We start from the raw sequence: 23,545 nt of genomic DNA on the forward strand, positions 1-23,545 counted from the left end.
GTGGGGACAGCATTGGGGACAGGCAGCAGTGCAGAGCGAGCGCGGGATTCTGTCTGCTCAGGGCGAGGGGAGGCGGCGCCTACTACCGGCTGTGCAGCGCACCTCCCTGTCTCGGCCTTGCCTCTCCGCAAACCCGCGGGGGCTGCAGCTCTCCTGCCCCCCGAGCTGCTCCCCTGCAGGCCTCGCTCCTCCCAGAGGCCCCTGCTCACCTGGCTGTGGCATCCCCAACCCCAGAAGAGTTTCTCACACTGCCAGGCCCAGACTGTGTCTTCAGCCTGCTCTGGCTGGGCCCAGACCATCCTAGAATCGGCTGCCTCTGGGCAGTTTCTCAGAGTTCAGCCTCCTCCGTGGAGCCCGGGGAGGGAGCAGGACTCAGAACGCCAAAGGACACGACAGGCAGGAGCGTGGAAACACTTTATCGCCGCACACGTTTCCCTGGGAGCCAGCGAGCGCCCACCCCCGGGTCTGGGGGGACGAGGCCCAACTACAGGGGGCCAGCGGTGGGCCTCTCACTGAGGGAGGCTCGGATCCGGCGGGCCTGGCCTCATCCCCCAGCTGCTGGCTGTCCCCGTCCTGTTGCTTGGTAGGGAGAGTCCAGTGAGGGGTGCACACGCGTGACACAGGACAGCGTGTCCCAGACCCCGCACCGAGGGCAGGTGCGGGCTGGCCGAGAGGTAGTTGTACCTCTGAGGACAGAGGACACGGACGTGCTCACCGCACGTCAGCATGTCCATCTCGAGGTGCGAAGGGGCCAGGTGGCCCGGAGTCGGCTCAGGGGCAGGGAATGTCCAGCGCCAGTGACATCTTGCCACAGTCTTCAACTCTCGGGAGCAGAGAACCAGGCACCAGACCAAGTCGAAACAGAACTCTGTTCTCGGTTTGAGGAACGTCTTCCCCGCAGAGTCTCCTCCGAAACGGGGCTCAGCAGGCGGGGGTCTGCATGCGAGCCCTCCCTCCTGACGGCCCCGAGGGACTTCTTGGGTTCTGAAGGACACAGGAGGGGGAGAAGCACCAAGTGTGAGGCTGGGCTCCTCTGGGCGCGCCAGGCCACACAGGGCTGCCGAGAGGAGGGACCCCAGCCTCTGGCTCCCGGGGAAGGTCCCCTCCGTCCTACCTGCACCAGCCACGCTGCCTCTCAGGGGCCGGCACAGCAGCCGGACTCCTCGTGCCGCACCAAGAGGGACATGCGGGAGAAGGTTCTGGCGCAGCCCTGGCACTGGTACTTCTTGGTGTCCGAGTGCGTCTGCAGGTGCGCCCGCAGGTTGGAGCGGTCGGCGAAGGCCCTGCTGCAGTGGGGGCAGGCGTAGGGCTTCTCACCTGCCGGGGGCACACGGGGGGGCCCGGCTGAATCACCTGTGGGCGTCGGACAGGCCCGAGCAAGACCCCGGCAGGCAGCCCGAAGGTCGAGGTGCCCTGTACGTCCATGAGTAGCCCCTTCCTCCCTGTCCCAATGCTCACGCACGGCCCAAGCGCCCGAAGTCAAACTGCCTGGGGACTGGCGGCGTGCCATCCCTGGGCAAGATGGTGCCATCAGAAGCCTTTCCCAAGAGCAAAGACGGCCACTGTGCCAGATCCGTCACTGTCTCTGCTAGAGCCCCCGGGGCCTCGGCTGCTGGGATCTGGATGGGGGAGTCACCGGGGCCTCTGGTGCTGCTCCCGGCCGCTGCCAGGCGAGTGTGAGGGCGGCGCTGGCACAGGCCAAGTTGAGGGCGGAGCTGAAGCCCTCGAGGACGTGGCGTTTAGGAGGCACCTTGTCAGGGCAACGGGGATCTGGGCAAAGTCCTTCTGTTGGGACCTCGGCCCCAGGACCCTGACGTGTGTAAAGGGATGGGTGACAGCCCCCCAGAGCCCTGAGAGTGCCCAAGGGGCCCAGAGCGCCTGCGTCCCTGCCGGCTGGACACCTGCACGCTCCGGCCAGGCCCGGCTCCTGCCAGTTCCCCACACTCGGGCTGCGAGGACCAAGCCTGATGGGCTAGGGCCGGGGTGTGGGCCCAGGGGCCTCCAGAGAAGGATCTGGAAAGGGAAAGGAGGGTTCCAGGGGTGTCCTCAACAAAGCGTTGAGGAAAACCAGACGGGATGTCCCGGGGCCTGGAAAACGCCTCCCCTCCGGACCCCCCAGGCCTGACTCAGATGATCCAGTCTAAGCCGGGACTGGGGTCGGGGGCCTCAGTTACCAAAGCGCCTCAACCGCTGGGCCTGAGATGGAGCCAGGGTCTCCCCCGGGGCGCAGGCCCCTCCCGGGTTTCCACTCTTTGCACCCAGGGGTGACGAGGCAGCCTGGGTGGGGGGGGCCTTCCTCACAGCCAGTCCCTCCCTCCCCCCGTTCCTCTGTCCTCCTTGTCTCCCTCTGCAGTGTCCCCTGCGTCCCTCGGCCTGCCAGCCCCTCTCCCACAGCCGCGGCCGCCTATTTCCCCAAATCTTTAGCCAGGCCGTGGGCCCCACCGTGCTCCCCCCTGCTGCTGGGGTCCTGGAGGCCGTGGAAGGTGACAAACAGTCCCCGCCGAGGCCCGGCACGTCCTGTGCTTTGCCCAGTGCCTCCCCAGAGACACGTCCATGCCCGATCCCTGTACCTGCAACCATGGCCTTATTTGGAAATAGGGTCTTTGCAACTATGATCAAGTGAAGATGAGGCCATTAGGGTGGGTTGTAATTCAGTTTGGCTCACATTGGGGTCCTTATAACCGGAAGGGGATTTGGACACAGACACGGGGGGTCGGGATGGGCTCGGGAGGACATCGGCGGAGAAGGGAGCTGGCAGAGGCAGGAAGGATCCTCCCTAGAGTGCTCAGAGGTGCCGGGGCCTGCCGGCACCTGCATTTCGGATCCTGGCCTCCAGGACTGAGAGGAGAGACCGCTATGGTTTGGACCCCCCGGTCTGTGGGACTTCGTATGGCAGCCCCGGGGACGGGTGTGCCAGGAAGCAGGGGCTGTGTGTGGACATCGTCCTGTGCTCGTCAAGTCACCCCTCCTCCCGCCCCCCAGACCCCTCGCCCACCTGTGTGGGTCCGGATGTGGCCCTGCAGCAGCCAGGGCCTGGAGAAGGCCTTGCCGCAGATCTTGCACACGCAGGGCAGCGTGTGGGTGCGGATGTGCATCTTGAGGGCGCCTAGGCTGCCGTACTCCTTGTCGCAGTGCTTGCAGGAGAAGACGCGCCCGGCCTGCAGGTGGCAATGCAGCTGCCGGTGCCGGGCCAGGCCGGCCGGCGTGTGGTACGGCTTGCGGCAGTCGGAGCACTCGAAGCCGCCTGGGGCTCGCGGCGTCCTCTCAGCCCCGAGCAGTTTTTCGGGAGCCCGGTCCCCATCTGGGCCCAGGAGCGGGGGCCACCTCGTGGGCAGCGCCAGCAGTGGGGGCAGGTTGAGGTGGTTCAGGCTGTCTTTGAGGGGTACACTGGGGGCCCGGCCAGCCCGAGGGTCTGCCCAGCTGATTTCCAGGGGGTCTGGCACAGAGGCCCCCAGAGTACTCTCGTGCCACGGCAGGAGGGGCAGGGAGATGCGGGCGATGGTGGCGGTGCAGTCCCAGGGCCGGGGAAGGTCGCAGGGTGCGGGAGGGGCCTCCTTGTCCGGGGGGAGGGGCACCACCTTCCCCCCGCAGGCAGAGCAGGCGCCGCTGAGCTCTGGGAGGGCAGAGGAGAGAGAAAGTGTGAAGGTGAGGGGGTGTCCCCAGCGCTTTGTGTTTTCAAACTCCCGCTCATGCGTCTCTCCGAGCTGGCAGCACCATGGTAGGCAGGTGCGCCTCGAGGCACCCGTGTTCAGACCCGTCTCATCGGGGAGACAGAGGTGCCGGCAGGGAGGTGACAGCCAAAGCCAGGGGTCGAGTAACACACCTAGAACAAGACCTCGTGGTCTACAGAGTGAATCTCAGTTCCTCTCCAAAAACAAAGAGCACTATCTCATGGGACCCCTCTTGTCCAGTAACATAAAACAGGCCTCCGTGGGGCAGAGGGACCTGCCCTCCATGCCCTGTTCCAGGCCCTCTGACCGGCCTGCCTCATCTGTGGATTGCGGGCGCCAGCCCAAGCCAGCACCCCCAGGCTCCCACGCAGCAGCGTCAGGTCAGACGCTGGGCAGCGAGGCGCTGCCGTGTGTGAAGCCAGCCCCCTGCCCTGGGAACTAATCAGGTTCCAGTCACCTGACAGTCACCCTCAGCGTCTCCTTCGTGGATAACGACGTGGCTCACAAGCCTCCAGGCCACTGGGCAGCACACAGCCCAGCTGTGGGGTGTGGGGTTCCCTGCCTATTGCTCTCTTAGGTGGCGTCAGACTTAGCCCTGGGCTTGGCTTGCCCTAGGGGCTGGGACTCCTGCGTTTGTGGGCTGGCACACGACGTTTGCTCCGGATAATGGCGTAGCCCCCAAATAAACAGGTTAGTCTGCAGGTGGAGGTTAAATTCTGCCTCTCCCCAAGGCCCAAATCTCTAAACAGCTTTCAATCCATTTCTCATCCCGTATAAGTTGAAATAAATCTCTGGTCCTGTTTCTACCTCCATGGAAAGACTTTGGATAGAGAAAGACAGCCCAGGGAATAGGAGAAAGTATTTGCAAATCAGATATCTGATCAGGAACTACTGTCCAGAATACATAAAGAAGTTTGCAACTCAACGATAAAAATCAAATACCACAATTAAAAAGGTGGGCAAGGGATTCGAACAGATAGAAGATAAATAAATGGCCATTACAGGCACAAAGAGAGGCTCAGCGCTATTAGCCGTCAGGGAACGCAAATCAGAGTGTAATGAGATATCGCTTCAGACCCACTGGGCTGGCTAGAATTAAAAACAAAAAACAAAAAACCCAGACAATAGCAAGTGCTGGCGCGGATGTGGAGCAGTAAGAAAATCGGGGAAAGTCCCTCCCTCCACGCTCTCCTGGCCTTGCCTTCTCCCACCTGGTTTTCTAATTATAGAATCGGCACATCAGCTTTCTGTCCACCTCTGGGGTGCAGGGAATGGCAGTGACAGGTTAAGAGACAAAGTCCGAGAAAGTTCTGGAAAGACAGCCCTGGGGGCGCCCAGGGAACCCAGCCCCCACCCCACCCAGCTTTCCTGGGGCCTCTCTACGGGAGAAAATCGCCTTTTTAAAGTATCTGTCTGTAAGACTCAGCTCCGTCCCTGGTCCTGGCTTTGCCACGGAGCCCTCTCTGCGGTGTGGCAGGGGAGAGAGCCACGCCAGGGGCCACGGGCCACGTGTCCCCTCAGTGTTGTAAATGCTTCCCCTGTTCTCTATGGTGTGCGTGCTTTGTACTCATTCTGCAGCCTGGATCCCCGGGGGGAGGAGACTTCTAAGCACCTTTCTGTCGTCCAGGGTTCCCTGGGAGCCATCAGGAGGCAGTGGGGGGCCCAACCCCCAGCACCTCAGGCCCATCCTGGGGTAACACCCTGGCAGGAAGAGGGTCACCAGAGCCTTCTGGCTCTCAGAAAGCCCAGCAGCTGGGGCCATAGTGAGGAGAGTGGCAAGGCTGCCCTCTGACAGCTGCCCTCCAGGCCCAGCTGCCCGGATGTGCACATGATGGATGACTGGACCCTAAAACCATTGTTTTTCAACTTAAAACTATGACCCATGTGAATTCAATTTCCCATCATATCTATGTGTCTATAGCTACGTAACAGCAACAGAATTGCCCTTGGCTGTGAGCGCCACACTCTGATAGTTTCTGGTGGTGATTAAATTGGTTTCGAAACACACATTTGGAAATCACAGTCCTAGACGGCACAGCCTAGTGGCCGCCTGGGCTCCTGGTGTTGGTCCAGGTGGGATCCCACCCCTCCCAGTGCTGAGCAGGGATGGGTGAACATCTCCCGGTGGGTCTTGTCCCAGGAAGCTGCTGAGCTAGGCAGGACTGCCCAGGCCGCAGTAGGCAGGCTGTCCTCTGGGGGCACAGTCCTCTTCCCCCGCAGGCGGTGGGAACCAGCAGCCCTTTGCCCGCCTGCCTGGGCAAGCCCGCTGGGGTGGGCAGGAGAGTTTCTGGGGGGAGGGGAGATGGAGGCGCTGGAGGTTCCGCTGAAGGCAGGTAGAAAGCGCCCAGGGGTCAGCCTCTCAGCTCCTGTGCTCACCAGCCCAGCCGGGATGCTCCGGGCAGCCTCAGGTGGCCACCCCTCCCGAACCCCCTGCTGCGGGAAGCCGACTCCGGTCCCTTGCCGGGGCTGCAGTGGGGAGGCCGGCGGCGGGTCTTCAGGGGTGAGCTCCAGGGACACTGGGCCTGGGAAACTTCTCTAAGTGGGGACAGAGTCCCGCCCTCTGTCAGAGGCGGGGTGAGTCCCCTGAAGAGGCGGCGGCGCTGGTGGGCCCAGGAGGTGCGCCGCGGCCCCAACTGTGCGGGCGAACTGGCTCCTTCCACCTGGGACAGGTGTCCTCCCGCCCCGGGGGGCTCCGGAGCCGGGCAGCCCCTACCTCTCTGCGTCTCCAGCTGCCCGTAGTCGGGGGCCCTGTGGCTGGGGTGCGTCTTCACCAGGAAGGAGCGCGGCATGGTCCCCTCCGGGCGGGTCTGCGCGGCGAGCGGGTCGCGGCTGTGGCGCCCGCGGGCAGCGCGCGGGGCAGGTGCGGGCAGGGGCCGGTCATTAGCATAGCGCGCCTCCTCCGCCAATCAGCGCGCGGCGCGGGCGGGGCGGGGCCGCGGGAGGGCGGGGCCGCAGGCGCCACGCCCAGGACAGGTGCGCGGGCGGGGCGGGGAGCGCGTGGCCGTGTGTCCTCCCCACGGGACTGCTTGGCGCGCGCGACCGAGTCACACACTGACCCTTTGGGCCTGGCCGCCCACGCGTCGTGGGCGAAAGGGCAGAGTTCAGGCCGGCGTACACCGAGCTGGGCGCCAGGCCGCGCGCGTGGGCGAGTCCGCGGGGCCGCCCTGGGAGAGCCCACGTAGGATTGACCAGCACAAGCCCCAAAAGTCCAAAGCTGACGCACCTGGCCGGCCACAGTGGTGACCACGGGGTCAGTGCCCTGGGACAGGCCAGCGCCTGGGAGAGTGGCCTTGCTAGGCAGGCAGAAGTCCCCAGGGGGGCTCCCTCCCTGGAGACAATGCTGGAGGAATTTGCCCCATTCCTCCAGAAAGCTCGTTTGGTTGAGACCAAGGACACAGCCTGGAATTCTGGATTTGGCAGGCATCGCGACGTGTGGGTACCTGTGGTTTAATAAAGGGGAGAGTCGCCAGCACTCTGCAGCACCTGCATCCGTGGCCTGGGCCGGCCTTGTCCCTCGCGTCTTGTCCTTTCGGATCCTCCAGGCCGAAAGAGCTGGGTGCAGCTGTGTCTGCTGTCTAGGTCCCCTTGATGTGGACATTTAACAACTCAGGGGGTCAGGTGTGGCCATGTCTGAGCAGGTGGGCACAGTGCCCGCCAGCCCCAACTCCACAGCCGCTGGGCGTGTCCGTGGCTGGCAGTGGTTTTACCTGAGAGCCTGGTGCTCCCCACCTGAGGGCTGGTGGGGAAGGTGGAGTCTGTCACACCGGGGCCCCTTGTGGGGCATGAGTGTCACCCTCACCATAGTGTCACCCTCATTTTGCAGATGAGAAAACCAAGGCTCTGAGACATCAGGAAGCGGTGGGATGGGGCCCCAACCCACACTTCCAGCCGGTCAGACGTGTCATGTGTGCGCCTGCCTGTTGCTTGGTGAGAGGGTGTGGAAGGACAGGTGGGGGCACACATGGAAGAAGGCACATGTCCCTCCTGCGGTCACAGCCTGGCATCGGCCTGCCGAGAGTGTGGACGTCAGGGGACACAGGGCTGCCTTCTGCTCATTCACCTGTTCCTGGCTTGGCGAGGTTTCTATTTATAGCCTCTCTTCCTTCTCCCCCTCCCGGGCATGGATAATGCCAGCCCTCCACCCGCCTACCAAGCCGGGCAGGTGCACGTCCTAATCCCAGCGGGAGGCTCAGGTTATCCTCACTCCGGATGCCCCAGCACTCCTGTGGAGACCTGCCCATCGCCCTCTGCGAGCTCTTCTGGGGTAGGGTGGGGGTATTTAGGGTCTTTGCTCGCTAGCACTGCCACAGCCGACTACTCAGAAGGGAAAGCTGAGATCCTGCCAACCTCGCAGAATCATCCTCTGTGGGCTGCACCCAAGCAGGACCCACAGAGGAAAACCTCAGCCTCTGCCCCGTCCCCACGGGCGCAGCCCCCAGGAGGGAGGGTGGCAGTCTCCGTCTGCTCCGTGTCCGCTGTCCTCAATCACACCGCTCTGCTCTGGGATTAAACCCGAATGACCCTGCGGCGGGAAACACGCTTCCCAGGTCTCCTGGAACCGCCCCTCTCTGAACCGGAGCAGGACCTGCAGGTGACCAAGGTCCTTGCTTTCTGTCCTTGATGCTAGGACCTTGGGGGTGACAACGTGCTGTGACCAGGTCCCGGCCTGTCCCATCTACGTTGCTAGATGCCCGAAGAGTGGTTTTCAAGTGGGGCGCTCGCCCCAGGAGCTGCAGGTTGGGTTACAGATCTGGGATGAAACTGTTACAATTCCACTGATGTTGATACTTTTATCCTTATGTGTATGTTTCTGGACTTTTTTTGGTATTTTTAGAAGGAATAGTATGTTTGACAGCAGTGCTTGGAAGTGTCTCTGCATGTATGTATCATAGACACATACATAGCTGTGTCACCACTGACTGCTCAGGTTTTTACTGAAAGGGTTTCCTGACCCAAACCTTGAAACCCTCACTCCCCGTCGGACTGCAGCCCCGAGAGCCGGGCCAGGCGGGAACCAGCCCTTGTTCTCTGCAGCACACCTGCCTGTGCTCAGGCCCACAGTGGGGGCCACGGTGCTTGCTGAACTCACTAGAAAAGATTCCGTACCCCAGCAGTGTGGCCTCCCATGCTGTGGGGCACTTAGAGCCCATCTGTGCTCTCGAGTGGAGACACGTGGGTGAAGGTACAAGGCCCCCCAGGTGAGCCTGGCAGCCGGGTCTTGGCTGTCCGAGCACAGGGGCAGACGACCCCTCACGCCGGGGCGCAGGCCGGCAGTTCATTGAGGAAGGCAGGTGTGGTTGGGACATGGCAACCTGGGGCAGTCCACGGCCGTCAAGGTCATGGGCCATGGAAACTGAAACCCGATGCTGGAAGTCCCGGCATCCAGCCAGGCTTGGTCACCCCAGGGAAGGGAGCTCACCCCTGCCGTGGCTGTTCTCACCATTTCGGGTCCTGATGTCAGAGGTGACAGTGGTTCTGAAGCTGGGGCTCAGTGGACACGCGCCATGTGGTGTGGGGGGCCTGGGAGGTGGACATGGCTGCCTTGGGAGCCGCGGCTACGCGGGGTCCAGCGCAGAGCATCCGGCAGCCTCCCCAGCGGGCAGTGGAGGGAGCCGGACCTGGGTTCCCGGTGCGCCTTTCTTTACCTGGCGGGCGGCCTAGCGCCTGGTGACCCGAGCCCAGGGTCCCTCACATGGGAACTTTGCTTATTTCGGCAGACGCCCTTGTGGCTCTTGTCTGGCCCGTGTCCAGGGGATGCCTGCCCGACCACCGCCCTGGTGCTGGGAGTCAGACCTGTGTCCCCCAGCGTCCCCAGGGAAACCCAGCCTGGACGGCCCCCAATCCTTCAGACGAAGGCCCAAGTTCAACACACCCCTGCAGTAGGAAGCGAGTTCGGACATTATTACTCTCAGGTCCTGAGCAGGGGCCGTGAGTCGGGAGGCACCGTCCCTCCCAGGCCACGCGAGGAGAAGTGAAGAGTCCAGAGAGAGAGGAGATGTCGCCACGTTCTCAGCTCTGGCCACTGGCTCGGGCCGTCAGGGTGTGGCGCTGTCCTCCTAGTGCCCGGCGGCTGCCTCTGCTGTGTCCTTCCTGTTGCAATGGTCCCTTCACACGGCACGTAAGACACACGAGACAGGCAAGAGTAGATGCCCCAGGTCATGCCAGAGAAAGCGATGCTGGGTGCTGAGGAGGGGTCTGTGGGGCTGGGGCAGGGCCTGAGCGGCCAGGCACCCTGAGCATGTGTTTGCAAGTGCACACACATGTATGTGCATGTGTGTACGCATGCGTGTGCTTGTGGGAAGTTGCAGGAGCTGTTCCGACGTGACTTGGAGGTTGTGCACCCGTGGGTGAACCCTGGGCTGCCAGGAGAGGGGTCTTCTGGGTCCACAGCACCTTCCTGCAGGGGGTGGGCTGCTGGCGCCCGGGGCCAGCTCCGCACCCCACTCTCCGCAACGGTCCTCAGAGCTTCTTGTCTGTCCCATGAAGGAGCTGACGCCTAACTCCCGGCAGGTTGCTGGAGAGACCAAGGGGCCACACCATGCAGTCACAGGGAGGGACGTCCCCACCAAAAACACGTGTGGCTCCCTGAGCATATTGTGCTTCTCTCGTCCTGCCACGAGGGCACAAAGGGCAGCCCCTGGGGAGCTGGCAGGAGGGAGGCGTGTCCACGGTGGCTTTGCCCCTGGGAGCCCGAGACCTGCCTGGGAACACACCCAGGACTCAGCACAGGCACCCTGGTCCTGGGCTCCTTACTGTGAGGCCGGGCCGGGGCAGGCACCTATGGACACAGCCTGCAGGAGCTGGCAGCTGCCCCACAGGGCTAAAGCCTGCTGCGTCCCCACGTTCAGCAGGACGCCTCTGTCCCTGGGCCGGGTCGGGGCAGTGGGCCAAACTCACCGGCGGCCTTAGCAGCTCGGTGCCAGGCGGTGGCTCCAGCCTCCTCCAGAAGCACCACTGGGCAGGTCACAGGGGCAGTGAGACCGACAGCACCTGCCCCAAGTCCAGGAGCCCCGCTGACGTTGGCAGGTGGCGCCCACTGCAGCTCACACCCAGCTTGCTTACGTGTCGGCGTGCAGTGCGTCACAAAGAGCTGACAGGAAGCGTCATGGGTTGAATGTGCCCCCCCTCCAGAGCTGCTGGGAGTCACAACCCCATACCTGTGCATGCCACCGTATTTGGAAACAGGTCTTTGCATATGACCAAGTCAAGATGAGGTCATTAGGGTGGGCCTAGTCCGATGACCAGTGTCCTTATAAAAAGGGAAACGTGGGCCGGGCGCGGTGGCTCACGCCTGTAATCCCAGCGCTCTGGGAGGCCGAGGCAGGAGGATCGCTCGAGCTCAGGAGTTGGAGGCTGCAGTGAGCTATGACGACGCCACTGCACTCCAGCCTGGGTAGCAGAGTGAGACTCTTTAAAAAAAAAGTGGGGGGGGAGGATGTGGACACAGAGATAGACATGCATGGAGGGAAGTTCCGGGGAGCTGCAGGGAGAAGCCCCGTGACCGGGGTGGGAGCGATGCCCCCGTAACCCAAAGAACACCCGAGGCTGCCCGCAGCCGGAGGGCCTGGGAGGGAGCCAGCCCTGCCACACCCCCAGAACCGTGAGAGGCTGAATGTCTGTTGTTTCGAGTCTCCCAGTCTGTGGTCACAGTGTCCTGGGTTGGGATGTGGCCGCAGGTGCAGGCCGGCCCCCGTTTGCTATGAGGCCCAGCAGAAACATGGTGGCTGCTGTCCAAGCAGAAGTCACTGCAGACCCCTCGAACCACACACCAGGTGTGCTGAGGTTCTGGAAAAGACCACCCCGTGGGCGCTGCTCCCTCTCCCGGGCATCGTCACACCCCTCACTCTCCAGAGGTTCCACATGCAGATTCTGTGAGTGGGGCGCAGGCCTGGCCTCCCCAGGCCCGTCTTCCTCCTACTCTTCACTGGAGAGGAGCCCGAGCCCGGGGTGGGGGCGGCACGCCTGAGGGGCCAGACCTGCCTCCAGCCAGCCCTGCCCGCTGCTGCCCAGGCCGAGCTGGCGCCATCTGGCGTCCCCTCTCTGCAGCCCAAGCTGCGCGGGTGCCGTCCGCAGTCCCCCTGGGCGAGTGGGTGCTTCCCGGGGTCCCCTCTCTCCCTGCAGAAACATCCTCCCCCCTGCTTCTGCGAGTCCACTGCTAGAGACCGTTCCTTAGCCTGTAGCTGTTCCTGTGTCTTTGGACTTTGTGATGCCTGTGAGTGAATTCAAACCTCTTGCCCCTGGAGGTTTGGGGAGGGCAGAGAGGGCAGGCCCTGGCGACCCAGGAAGTTTCAGAAGAAGGTGCGGCAGTGGCAGCACCGGGAACTCAAGACAGCGGCAAGGGCGGCCTCGCTGAAATAACAGGAAAACGTCTAAAACCCTGTCCCAGGTCATCTGACTGGGGCTGGCTCTCCCCAGGTGTTTTGTGCTCAGATCCTGGGGCAGAGGTGTCTGGGTCCCCGTGATGTCTCCGGGGTTGTCCAGGTGCTGCCAAGTGGGAGCACCAGCTGGGCACCGCGGCGGCTCTCGCGCTGTTCTCCTCTCGCTGGGAGATGGGGCAGGTGTTCTGAGTCTGCATCCCGGCAAGGGGCGGTACCTTCCGCCTAGTTCCCTGGGCCTGTTGCACCTAAGACGAGGTGGCCCTGAGTCAGGCAAACACTAAGGCGCCACCCAAACGTGCCCAAGGGGTCCCTGCGGGGGAGCGTACGCAGCTGGCATCCTGAGCCAGCTGCGGCTGGGAGGCCCCTTGCTGGAGGCGGGCGCCCTGCGCACACCTGCGGGTCCAGGCCACGCCCTGCTGACGCCGGGGCGCCGCGAGCTCTGCGCCCTGCTCCTGAGGGGTAAGAATTATGGCAGTTTCTTGGGCGTGGGGTCTCTGTTCCCGGGGCGTCTGCCCGGAAGCAGGCTGGCCTGGAGGTGCTCTCTAGGAAGCGGGGTTCAGGCTCCCCGTGCTGTTGCGTAACGCAAGAGCGTGTTGCTGCGAGTTGGGGCCTCCGACTGGCCCTGGCCCCCCGGGGCACAGGAGCCCAGCTCCTCGGGGATGAGGCCGCCTGGCTTTGAGCTGCGCCGTCCAAGCGTCACGTACCTCGGGGTGGGGGAAGGGAGACCCAGGCTTCCGGAACTCCAGCCCAGAGCGGCGGGTCGGCATCCCAGCCACGTGCAGGCAGTGGTGGCCCTTCTGGCCCCGGCCACCGTGCTGACTCGGGAGAGGCCTGGGTGGCTCGAGCGCCCTCCATGTGGGTGACACCCGGCAGGGAGGACGGCCGCAGGAGGGGTCCCGCCGCCAGTTCTCTGGGACAACTCCACTGGGAATGTGGGTTTCGGACGGTCGGCGTCACCCGCAGCTTCCCTGAAAACCAAGGAGGACTGTGGGCCGTGGGCTGCAGCCGCGGCCTCCTTACCCCTCACGCGGGGCCTGCTGAGATCTGGTTCGCCTCGAGGTCCCGCGGTTTGTTGGGGTTCACTCTGCTGTCCTGGGGCAGATGCCCCTGGATGCCGCGTCACTGGGCCGCAAGGAAGGACAGACGCTGGGTGGTGGCTCTCGGCTCCTCGCTTCCTCAGCCCCTGGGAGCGGGACAGCAGGAGGCGGCTGGGCCCAGACGGGGCAGAGGGGGCCGCGTTCGGCTTCATGGTCGGGGCAAACGACCAGGGTTTGGGGGCTGGCTGAGCGAGGTGGGCCCCTCCTCCGACGTTCCTGCCCCCTCCCCTGTCACTCCGCTGTCCCTGTGCAGTAGCGTGAGCACAGGCCACATCGCCGAGGACAGCGACCACCAGGTGGACCCTTCTCTCCCTCCTGCCCCCTAAGTCAGTTCCCATCAACAGCAGGAGCAAGCGTCAGGAGGCCGTGCCTGGGGACAGTTTTTCCTTCCCCTGTCCTGCCGGGGCCCAGCGTCCCCGACACCCAGCCCAGGCCCCGCTGAGCCCGTGTGTGCCACGCCGGTCCCAGCGCAGCCCCGAGGTGGTGGTCCCAGACCCCACTGGAGCTGGGGCCTTGGCTGCAGCCCGCCTTCCGATTCACCCCCAGGAGCTCTCTGCCTGGACGGGCAGGCACAGGAGGCAGGGTCGATGGCCCGGGACAGTCCCAGCCACGTCCGCGCCCTCGGCCCACGCAGACCACTGGTGCCCCCGCTTCCCTTGGGGCGTGGCGGCTCCCGGGCCCTGCAGCAGCCAGGGCCTCTCGGTGACTGGTGGCGAAACCCAGGCGCCATCTCCCGAGGGTGCTGCCGAGGTCAGGGCGTGCCGAGGCAGGGCTTCCTGGGCACCGAGGGTCATGCCCCGTGACGGTTCCCCGCATCACCCGCCGTCAGGTGAGGGGCAGGCCTGGGCCTGGAGCTCAGCACCCATCTCTGCTCCACTGGGCAGCCCTGGGCCGCCTAGGAGTGTTATGTGGCTTGGCCGGGGCCCAGGCGTTGCGCACAAAGGCCAGGACCAGCCCCGCTGAGAGGGCTGTCGGCTGATCGGGCACCAGATGCAGGCCCACGTGGCACGGCTCCCCCAGGGCATGCTGCACTGTGAGCCTCCTTCTGGAAGGCCACGGGGGGTGGCGGGGGGGCAGGCTGGCAGGCAGCTCTGCTGTTCCCCAGGACCCGGCACTGCCCGCAAGGGCCTCCCAGACACGGCACCGCGTCGGTGATGGTCAGTCTTTAGCGGAGGTGGGGATGCCAGCGGCCCCCCACGAAGGCGCGTGAAGTCAACTCTGCTTCACAAGGGGGTGAATGTCGGCCCAAATAACCAGTCTCCCCTCGAGGTGCAGCCTGTGGGGATCCTGCCTGGCTGGCCCACCCTGCAGCCTTGAAGCTCAGGAGACCCTCCCCTTGGAGGGCGTTATGCAGGACAGACGCCTGCCTTCGCGAGCACCGGGTCCTAGAGGGCAGGGAGGCAGCAACGGTGTCCTGCCTACGATGACCGCCGCCCTGGGAAAGGCCCTTGGAGACTGGGGGGCAATAGGGGACCCCATGGCGGCCCTCGGAGAGCCACGCCCAGCTGGCGTGATGGCCGCGACGCCCAGAAACCAACCCAGGAGTCCGAGCCCCAGACCAGTCACATTCTGGGGCCAGGAGACGTCTGGCGCCTCCACACCGGTGTAGAATAAGACCCGCTGGCCGGGGCTGCTGGAGGTGCTCCGCAATGTTTTATTTAAACTGTTTTTAAAAGATGGCAATAATTAATGCCACGAACAGAACAAGAGTGCTGACAAGTGCTTCCCGGCCCGCTCCCCGCCAAGCAGGCCCCTGCCTGGGCCCCCTGGGCTCTGCCGCTGCAGGGGGACGGGCCCTGCCTGAGGAAGGACATGGTCAGCTTTGGCAGGGGACAGCGCTGGCCAAAGCCAGAGCCCCAGGCGGGAGGAGGCCCCGCCCAGCCCCCTGCGTCGGCCAGGAGCTGGGATTTCTTCCTAGTTATTGTCACAGAGCAACCAGCCACCCACGGGAGCCCGGACACACAGTGACGGCCCAGGGCCGTCCCCACCCCTCACGTCCTGGCGAGACGCCGTGGCCCCCTGGCTCCCAGGGCCGCCCCGTCCCTCCTCCCCTCCTCGTGCCAATCCCACATTTACTTTTGATTGTTTTTTTAAAAAATATAATTTTGTAAATGTTCCATAAAAATACTATTATCCCTAGTCAAACACAGATATTGCAATATGAAGAGTAACTGCTTTGTCTTTGCTCTATAAAACTTGAAAAGATTATCACGCTGGATAATATAGAAAAAGTGCCGGGATCTCTAAGTACCACAAAAGCCAGTACCAAGTGCGCACGGTGGAAGCGTGGCTGGGCCGCGCGGGGCCTGCACGGTGCAGCTCAGGGCGCCGGCCGGTCCCTTCTCCCCATGAGGAGGACGTCATGGCTTAGAGGAGGCGGCCGACTGCTCTACGTCTCGGGGACCGGCACTGCCCCACGAGGCCGGCTGCTTGGCCCAAAGCACCGAATAGCCCAGCGACGCCGGCCAGGACCATGGTGGCCCCGCTCTGCCAGCAAAGGGACAGCCGGCCGGCCTCTGTCCCTCCGGCCCCGGGGGCTCGTGGGCAGGCTCTCCTCAGGCAGGAGTGGGGCCTCCCGCGGTCCGGCGAGGCATGTCCCAGTGCAGTGTGGGAGACGAGCGCGGCCCTGTCCCTTGAGGGGAGCGTCCTGGACCCCGGGCGCGGGCAGGAGGCTGCACAGCCGCCTTCAGTTCTCCGAGAGGGACAGGGCCAGTGCGGCCTGGAAGGCGGCCTCCTCGTCGATGCTGTAGTCCTGGAAGACAGGAGCGGCGGATGGGGGGACGCGAGGCCCCAGCAGCTAGGCCACCCCTCGGCCTGTCACCACATGGACGCGGCCACCCCTTCCGGGTTCCCGGCCTCCCTCCAGCAGGGCAGGACCTGGTCCTGTGTCCCACGGCACAGGGCCCGCACAGTCCCCTGAGGGAGTCAAAGCACCGTCAGCACGTGGGACTGTCACCTGGCTCTGCCTGAGTTCCCTCCTCGAGCTGGTTCCCTGAGGGCCCAGCGACCATGCACCAGGTGTGTGGGGTGGACGCGGGGTACAGAGAGCTGTGCTTCCAGCTCGGACTCAAGGACGGGGGACTTGGGATGAGCAGGCCAGCCAGGGCTCCGTGACCTACAGCCATGTGGACCTGGGGCAGACGGGAGTGTGAGCTGGGAGGCTGGCACACAGGGCGGGGATGAAGCCGTCACCAAGGCCGTCGGACAGGCCCAGGAGTCCACAGGGCCAGGCCTGGTCTGCCGGCCTGGGGGACTGGCACCTTCTACCCACTGCGGGTGGGACGGGAGACAGAGGTGGAGTGTTCGGAGGGGGTGAAAGTCCCCCCAGATCTGTCCAGAAAACTCCCAGGAAGAAGCCTGGCTCATCCGAGGTGGGGGGTCTGTGGGCTGGGCAGCCGGGAAGCCAAGGAGCAAACCGGAACAAACCGGAAGGCAGGACCTGCTCTGTGCGGAGCCAGTGCCCTTGAGGCCGGGTGCCCGGCTGCCGTCATGCCCCGCCGTGGCACCCAGACCAGGGTGCAGCCTCACTGCAAGCTTGTGTGTTCCCAGCTCTCCCTGAACGCTGGGACCCCAAGGCTGGCAGGAGGGTGGGGGGACGGGGTGGGGAGGCAGCCCCCGCCCGAGGGCGGGACACCCACCACGAAGGTGTCGTAGGAGAACTTGTGCCGGTGGAGCAGGTGCTGCAAGAAGTTGGCGCTCTTGTAGCTGGGGTCACCCCAGGGCATCGCCGAGCAGATGGGGCAGACCTGGAACGGGGCGCCGGGGACACGCTGAACTGGGGGAGGGGCACAGGGCGGGGCAGCTCCGCGCAGCAGGATGGGGGTGCTCCCAGGGCCCGTGCCCCTCAGGCTGAGCGCCCCGGTCAGCGCTGCCCAGTGTGGGAAGGTGCGCCGGACCCTGCCGTGCGATCGTCACCCCGAGGACGCAGATGCTCATCGGCCCCCGCCAGGTGATGCCGGGGCAGGAGGAGGGGGCTCCCCGGCCGGCGGCCACTCACCACGCGGTTGGGGTCGCTGCGGTGGCTCTCCACGCAGTGCTTCAGCAGCTCCTGCTGGTCCAGGTTGCGGGCGCCGCAGTACGGGCAGGCGAAGGTGGACCTGTTGGGGATGTTGCTGGCGGGGCGGGGGAGGGTGAGCGGCGGCAGAGGCCTGGGCTGAGCCCTCCTCTTGGCTCCCAGCACCCCAGGAGTCCCCGGCCCCACGGCATGGCTTCCACAGGCCCCTCCTGCAGTCTGGCGAGGACCCCCGTGGGGACCTGGCCAGCCGAGGGCCTCGGCCTCCCCTCCCCCAGCGGCTCCTACCTGGGGATGGGCTGGGACGTGGGCACCACAGGGGCGAACTTGGGGCAGTTGGCCATCTGCTCCTGGACCTTCAGGCAGGAGGACACGTGCACTCTCATCTTGGCCAGGGTCACCTGCGGCAGGCAGGAGGGCAAGGCCGTCCTGAGGGCCCAGAAGGGCAGCCCTGGGGGGGCCGAGCCTCAGGCATCCAGGACAGACAAAAGCAAGCGTTTGTGTCCCCTGCGGCGAGGGGACCCAGTTCCTCCTCCCAAAACAATCAAAGGCGCCAAGCAGCAGCCTGCAAACAGGGCTTCTGGGAGAGACCTTGCGGGGGGCCAGGTGGGGAACAGCCGCCGGGTGACGGAGCCACAGCGCCCGGAGACCCGCTGCTGAGCTACGCGGAGCAGAGTGGCCACAGCCCTTGAGCTGGGCTGCTCGGAGCCAGTGCCATGGAAGCGTCACGCGGGAAGGGGCGTTTCTTAGGGAAAAACATTCCTTCTAATGTGAACCACCAGGAAAAACTCTATTGATGCAACTCCTGAGCAGGTGTGAAAAACACAACACGATGAAACTATGCCCAGGCCAACCCTGAGTCCTGGCAGCGCGACCTGACCCAGGGCACATGGAAGGGGGCAAAGGTGCTCTGGTGCCTGGGGACAGGTAACTCGGCACGGTTTAGATAAACGATGAAGAGGCCGTGGCCAACCCTCCCTGGGGGATGGAGGCCGCCAAGTCCTGCCACTTAGCGAAAGCCACAAGGCTCAGGAAAAACATCTTGCAGAGCTGAGGGGAGAGTGAGGGACACCTGCTTCCGTGAGCACGGGGCAGGCTTCCGCAGACAGCGCCACTCGGGCGTCCAGGGTAACAGGTCCTCCCGGGGTCACTGCCAAGGGCCCCTCTGGACGCCAGCACGGTACCGATCCTGCCCCGGGCTGCCAGACCCTGAGAGGCCTGGCACAGGGCCAGGCTGGAGGACGGAGAGGCTGTGGTGGGGGCCGGCTGGCCCCCGAGTGACACGAGGATCCCGATGTCTGTCCCCCCCGGGGAGAGGAGCTGGGCCAGGGAGCAGACGGGGAGGCGCTAGGGCCCCGGGCAGCCCTGGACACCTCCACCTTGGGACAGAGCAACAGGGGCTGCCCCCCACGGCGACGGCACCGCGGATCTCATCGACCCGAGACACAGCCAAGGCGGAGACGTAAATTCAACAGCCCCCGGCTGCTCAGGCCACAGAAGCTGCTGAGACGAGGGGACGCTGGCCAGGGCCTCCCCACCCTGAGGTGAGCAGCATGCGCGTCGGGGAGGCTGCTGGGTGCGGGTGGGCTCGGGGGCGGCAGCGCCCCATCAACTGGGCTTGGCGCTGGCGACGCCCTCGACTCTGCCTGTGGCTCCGCCTCTGCCTCAGAGACCCCAAGAGCTGTCCCCATGCCCCACCCCCGCCTGTCACAGCCTGCAGTGGCGGCTGGCAGGTGAGGCACCAAGCGCTGAGGCTGCACCTGGGGGTTTCAGCTCCGCCCTGGGCTCCCTGCAATGGCCGCGATGCCCGCAGTGCCAGGGCCCACCCGTGGGGCCCTCCCTGGCTCTCAGCTGTCACAACAGGAAGCAAGAGATGGCGGGACAGGGATGGAGGGGCCTGGGTGGGCCGCCTCACGCAGGGGCAGAGCAGCTCCTTGCCCAACAGGAAAGGGAGGCGGCCGACGACACACCCGCCCGTTCCCCTGCTGGAAAGCGGAACCCGTGGCCAGAGCTGCCCCATTCGAAGCTCCCTCCCCGGCCCCAGGGAGGCCTGAGTGAGCGGCTACCTTCTTGCTGCAGCCCCGGCAGGGCGCCTTGTAGGATGAGAGCTGCTTTTCCACGTGGGTGGCCTTGTCCACCTTCTTGGGGTCGAAGGGCAGGCGGCAGAGGGGGCACAGGGGCGACGGCACCTGCAGGCAGGGCTGGAGGCACTCTCCGCAGAACCTGCAGGGGACACGGGCGGGCGGGCGTGAGCGGCAGCTGGAGGCTCAGGGCTTGCTCAGGCCCCCTCCCCTGCCCTCGCACGCTCGGGACGGGAGGGGACAGCCCCTCCGCCACCGTCAGTGTTTCTGGAGACAGTTACTGCTGTGTCCAAGGCCTGCCGGCTGGACAGACCCCCTGGGCTAAGAGGGGACGCGGCTGCCTCCCGGCAGCAGGACCCTGCTGTCCTCTGGCGTGGGCACAGCTGTAGCTCCGGCCCCCAGCACGGTGTCGGCCCAGAAAGAGCTCCCACGGGCTGGGGCCTGGCTCTGCCGCACCAGGCTCTAGGGGTGTGGGGACAGCCCAGGGGGACCCCGGGAACTCTACGAGTGCTGCGCTATGGGGAGTGAAATCACTGGTAGTCAGGGGAAAGGAAACCGCCGGGCCCAGGGACAAGGCAGGGCCAGAGCTGGCCGGGAGGCAGCGCACCCTCAGGCCCCAGGACGGTCACCAGCCCCGGGACAGCTCCCAGGCAGGAGGGGCTCCGGCTCCGTCTGGGCAGAGGCTCAGCGAGCGCAGCGCAGGCCCTGGCACAGGCTCGGGTGCCTGAGGCTCTGCGGGCCCCGAGCTCTTGGCCCCGTGCCCCGGAGACACCGACGCCGTGACGGCAGCGTCCTACGCGTGCTGGGCTCCGGCAGCGGAGTCTCCTGGCCTCGCAGGTCACGCCCTCCCAGCGGCACTCACAACCGCCACCCACTCCGCGACCACGCGCGGGAGGAGACCCAGGCAGCAGGGACGCCGGCACAAAGCCCCGTGGCGCAAAGAGGGAAAGCAGCTTGCGCGGGCCGGCCCCTGTGCAGCCTGAGGAGCGGCGCCTGCAGCCTGAGGAGTGGCGCCGTGGGACACGCACACGGAGGCGGAGCCCACAGCCCCTAGGAAGGCGCTCAGTGGGGCGGGTGAGGGGCACTGGCCCAGAACCCACAGAAAGATGCCGCTCTGCAGATGTCGAGAACCTGCCGTTGGCTGCACACGGCTTCACCCCACCCTGTGCCCCGCCGGCAGGCTGGCCAGTGGGCAGGACGCGAGAATGAGCTGGACTCGCGGATGCTCCACTGGACTGAGGGGCCACCAAGAAGTCTGCACGCCCCCCTCAAGACAAGGCCACGCTGGCGAGGAGGAAGGGCGGCGGTGGGGGCGCCTCAGCCCTCTCCCCACGCGCTCGTTTCCAGTGGAGCCGCCGCCTGGCTGGTTGCTCCCGCGCTCGGCTTGCGTGAAGGCAAGATTCACGCTAAGACCTGGGACCTGTCAGAAAACGAAAGTTCCTGACACACCTTTCCCTGCAGAGCAAAGCGGCCTCGCTTGTCACTTACCTCATCCAAACATGGTGAGGTCTCACCAGGCAGGTTTCCAAGGGAGACACCTGCCCCCCAGCGCCCCAGAGAGCGTCTCTACACCCAACCCTGTCCCTGCCTGACAGCTGGGCGGCCTCTCACCTCAGCCCACCACTGAGCAAGGTGCTGGCAGGACAGTCCCCGTGGCGGGGCGGGAAGACCTGCCCACAGGTGTTCTCATCACAGGTGGGGGCAGCCCCGGTGTCCTTTGGCGCACGGACGGGCAAACCAATGTGCTGTCACAACCACTGAAGGTCATTCAGCCACAGAAAGGAGCAAAGAGGCTCTGACGCCACGACAGGTGGGGAGGCCGTGAGAACAGGATGCTGAGTAGAAGCCGAACACGGAAGACCGTATATTGTGGGGTCCACCTATACAAAATGCCAGCGTTTGTCCAGCAAAGACAAACCCAGAGGCAGCAGGTCAGTGGCTGCCGGGGCTGTGGGGGGCTGGGATGGGTCCTGGGGTGTCTGGGGTGGTGGCTGTGAACACGCGAGAAACCCCTGGGCGGTACACTGCAAATGAGCGAATTGTAGGGCATGTGGGCATGTGACTTCTGTCTCCAAGCAGAGGGTGGGGCCACGCAAGGTCGCGGCTGACCCACAGCCACCTGCTCAGTGCAAAGGCTGGGAAGGGCGTCCCTGAGAAGACGCCCAGGAGCTTGGTCGGGGGACCAGCTCCCTCGTTCTCCCCCAGCAGGACACAGGGACACTCAAGAGGGAACCCAGCCCCACCAGCAGGGCAGCCCAGCCGGCCCCATGTCCCACCCCTGAGGAGCAGGAGGCAGAACCAAGCATCCTCGAGGTGGGGTGCGGCTGGCGGCCTAGTTTCCGGTGACTGCCACCCTGGTGTGCGGAGAGCCAGCAGCCGCGAACAGCGCCCACTTCTCCCACAGGAAGTTCCTGCCAGCATCTGCCCGAGGGCTGGTGCTGAGCAGCTTCTCAGGCGGATGAAGCGGCTGAGGGCAGTGGATGTGCGGTGTCAACAGCCTCGCGGAGGCAGCTGGGACTGGGACTGCCAACGTGGACACCGGTCCACAGCGGCTCCTCGGACATGTCACTCCTGCCTGGGCGTCCTGCACACACCAGGAGCCAGGACAAGCCAACGTCTCAGAGATGTACAAGGCCAGCAGGCCAGGCCCCCACCAAGACCTGTTAGTATCTTAACCAGGTGAAAACTGCCTTACAAAGGCCTTCCAGGCAGTCTTGAGACCTGCAGATGCGGCTCACTGCTTGGGCTGTCCCCCAAGTGTGACAGCCAACAGGTCCTGCTGGGCTCCAAGGAATTCCTGCGAGCTCCTCCGCACAGCTGCGCCAAGAGGCCTCCTGCCCTCCCTACAGCCCTTCTGCCTGCGTGCTGGAGCAGGGTGCCTGCCCCACACTGGGACACTCCCACCGCAAGAAAACCTACTCTGGGGAAGGAAACTGCTTGTGGTTCGGGAGCTCTCGGAGGGTAAGGAATCAGCCCATCAGCAAACTTTTTAAAGGAAACACATGAGCCTTTACGCTTTCTGTGCCCATCTGCACACGCGCCGTAGCGGCACCTGACCAGAAATCGAGAGAGTTAGAGGCAGCAAGAGAACAGTCAGAAAGCAAAGCTGGCAGGAGAGCCAGGAGGAAACCTGAAGACAAAGGCTGTGTGAAGGGCTCCTGCAGGACCACGGAGCTAGAATTGTCAGCCCTGCCAAGAAAGCATCGGCAGGTGAGGGGGCCTTACAGGAAAGATGCTTCTACACTTCGGTGTAGTCCTGTGTTTTGAGAACTACAGCTTAAGAAAAGATATTTGGGGAAAAAAGAGCAAATGTTGATTTGTACAGATGAGGAAACCAGAATGCTGTGGTCCGCGTCAGGGTGAAGGTGGGTGAAGGGGCCCGAACTCCACTAAAAACGTTTTCTAAAGTGAGACCAAGACAAGCCTGATGGCTCTCAGCAACTTACTGGGAGATGCAGAGCAGAAACACACACCCACCAGTATGTGCTCACAAGCAGGAAGTCCCGTTGGGAGGCTGCCCCACCAAACTGTCACAGCACAGTGTGACAGAGCAAGAGCAGGAGCAGCACCCGTGGCACCCTCACAAGAGAAGTCGGCAGAGCTCTGCTGGTGTGGGCAGGCGCCTGTGCTGCCTGACGCTGGGAGCCGGGAAAGGAAGGCGGTTCTGGATCCTGACTGTCCCTGCCGCCTCCCTGGGTGACTAGCACACACACCCCCGGCAGTTCCAGCTCCCTCTTTCTATCAAGAAGCTCTGAAGTCAGCTGCCTTTTTTTGCAAAATGTTCTAGGGCCTCCTACCTGCCTGGGTGCACTGGCCCAACCCCACCTCCTCAGCAGCCTGGTCTGCGGGGAAGCCCTCCTGCCCTCTAGCTCCACACGGCCAATTTTCCTCAAGAGCTGTATTCAGCACTTAGGAGAGGTCTTGGAGCAGCCACTCTGAGCCCCGCTCCTTCCGAACCCGGCTGGCAGCTCCAGAAGACTTGAGCACAGCTCCCTGCAGTAAGGAGAGGCACGTCCTTAAAGTTTCTGTTCCTGAAACACCCGGGAGCCCTGGTGCAGCTGGAAACCCTTGCAAAGTGCTTGGTATCTGGGCCCCTGCAGGCCAGCCTGGCTACGCAGTGATCCATGTGACTCAAGTTCTACAAAACATAACAAAACAGCACCAAATTCCAAACCAGCCTCTCTCCTAACTTTAGGGAGCTCCTGTAGTCACAACAAGCAGACAGTAGGTCTGAAAAAGAGTTGACAGCAAAAGCCACAAGTCATTTATTTACAAGTGTCCGCCCCACTCCGCCAGACCGAACGGA

The 23,545-nt window shown here is 64.3% G+C and overlaps 2 protein-coding genes across 2 annotated transcripts; both read right to left on the reverse strand.

Moving 5' to 3' along the window:
- Window positions 1–1,135: 1,135 nt before the first annotated feature.
- On the reverse strand, window positions 1,136–6,470 carry SNAI3 (snail family zinc finger 3). The gene is made up of 3 exons (XM_012657682.1): window positions 6,385–6,470; window positions 2,996–3,613; window positions 1,136–1,317 (listed from the first exon to the last, which is right to left on the reverse strand). The coding sequence occupies exons 1-3, from the start codon at window positions 6,458–6,460 to the stop codon at window positions 1,136–1,138; spliced, it is 876 nt and encodes a 291-aa protein (XP_012513136.1). The 5' UTR covers window positions 6,461–6,470.
- Window positions 6,471–15,230: 8,760 nt separating this feature from the next.
- RNF166 (ring finger protein 166) lies at window positions 15,231–20,732 on the reverse strand. The gene is made up of 6 exons (XM_012657666.1): window positions 20,728–20,732; window positions 19,225–19,417; window positions 17,447–17,559; window positions 17,144–17,258; window positions 16,785–16,892; window positions 15,231–15,898 (listed from the first exon to the last, which is right to left on the reverse strand). Exons 1-6 carry the CDS (start codon window positions 20,730–20,732, stop codon window positions 15,833–15,835), a joined length of 600 nt encoding a protein of 199 aa, XP_012513120.1. The 3' UTR covers window positions 15,231–15,832.
- Between the last annotated feature and the right edge of the window lie 2,813 nt (window positions 20,733–23,545).

Source organism: Propithecus coquereli, unplaced genomic scaffold (genome assembly GCF_000956105.1).
Source record: "Propithecus coquereli isolate 6110/MARCELLA unplaced genomic scaffold, Pcoq_1.0 Scaffold557, whole genome shotgun sequence".
In the NCBI taxonomy this organism is placed as follows: Eukaryota; Metazoa; Chordata; class Mammalia; order Primates; family Indriidae; genus Propithecus; species Propithecus coquereli.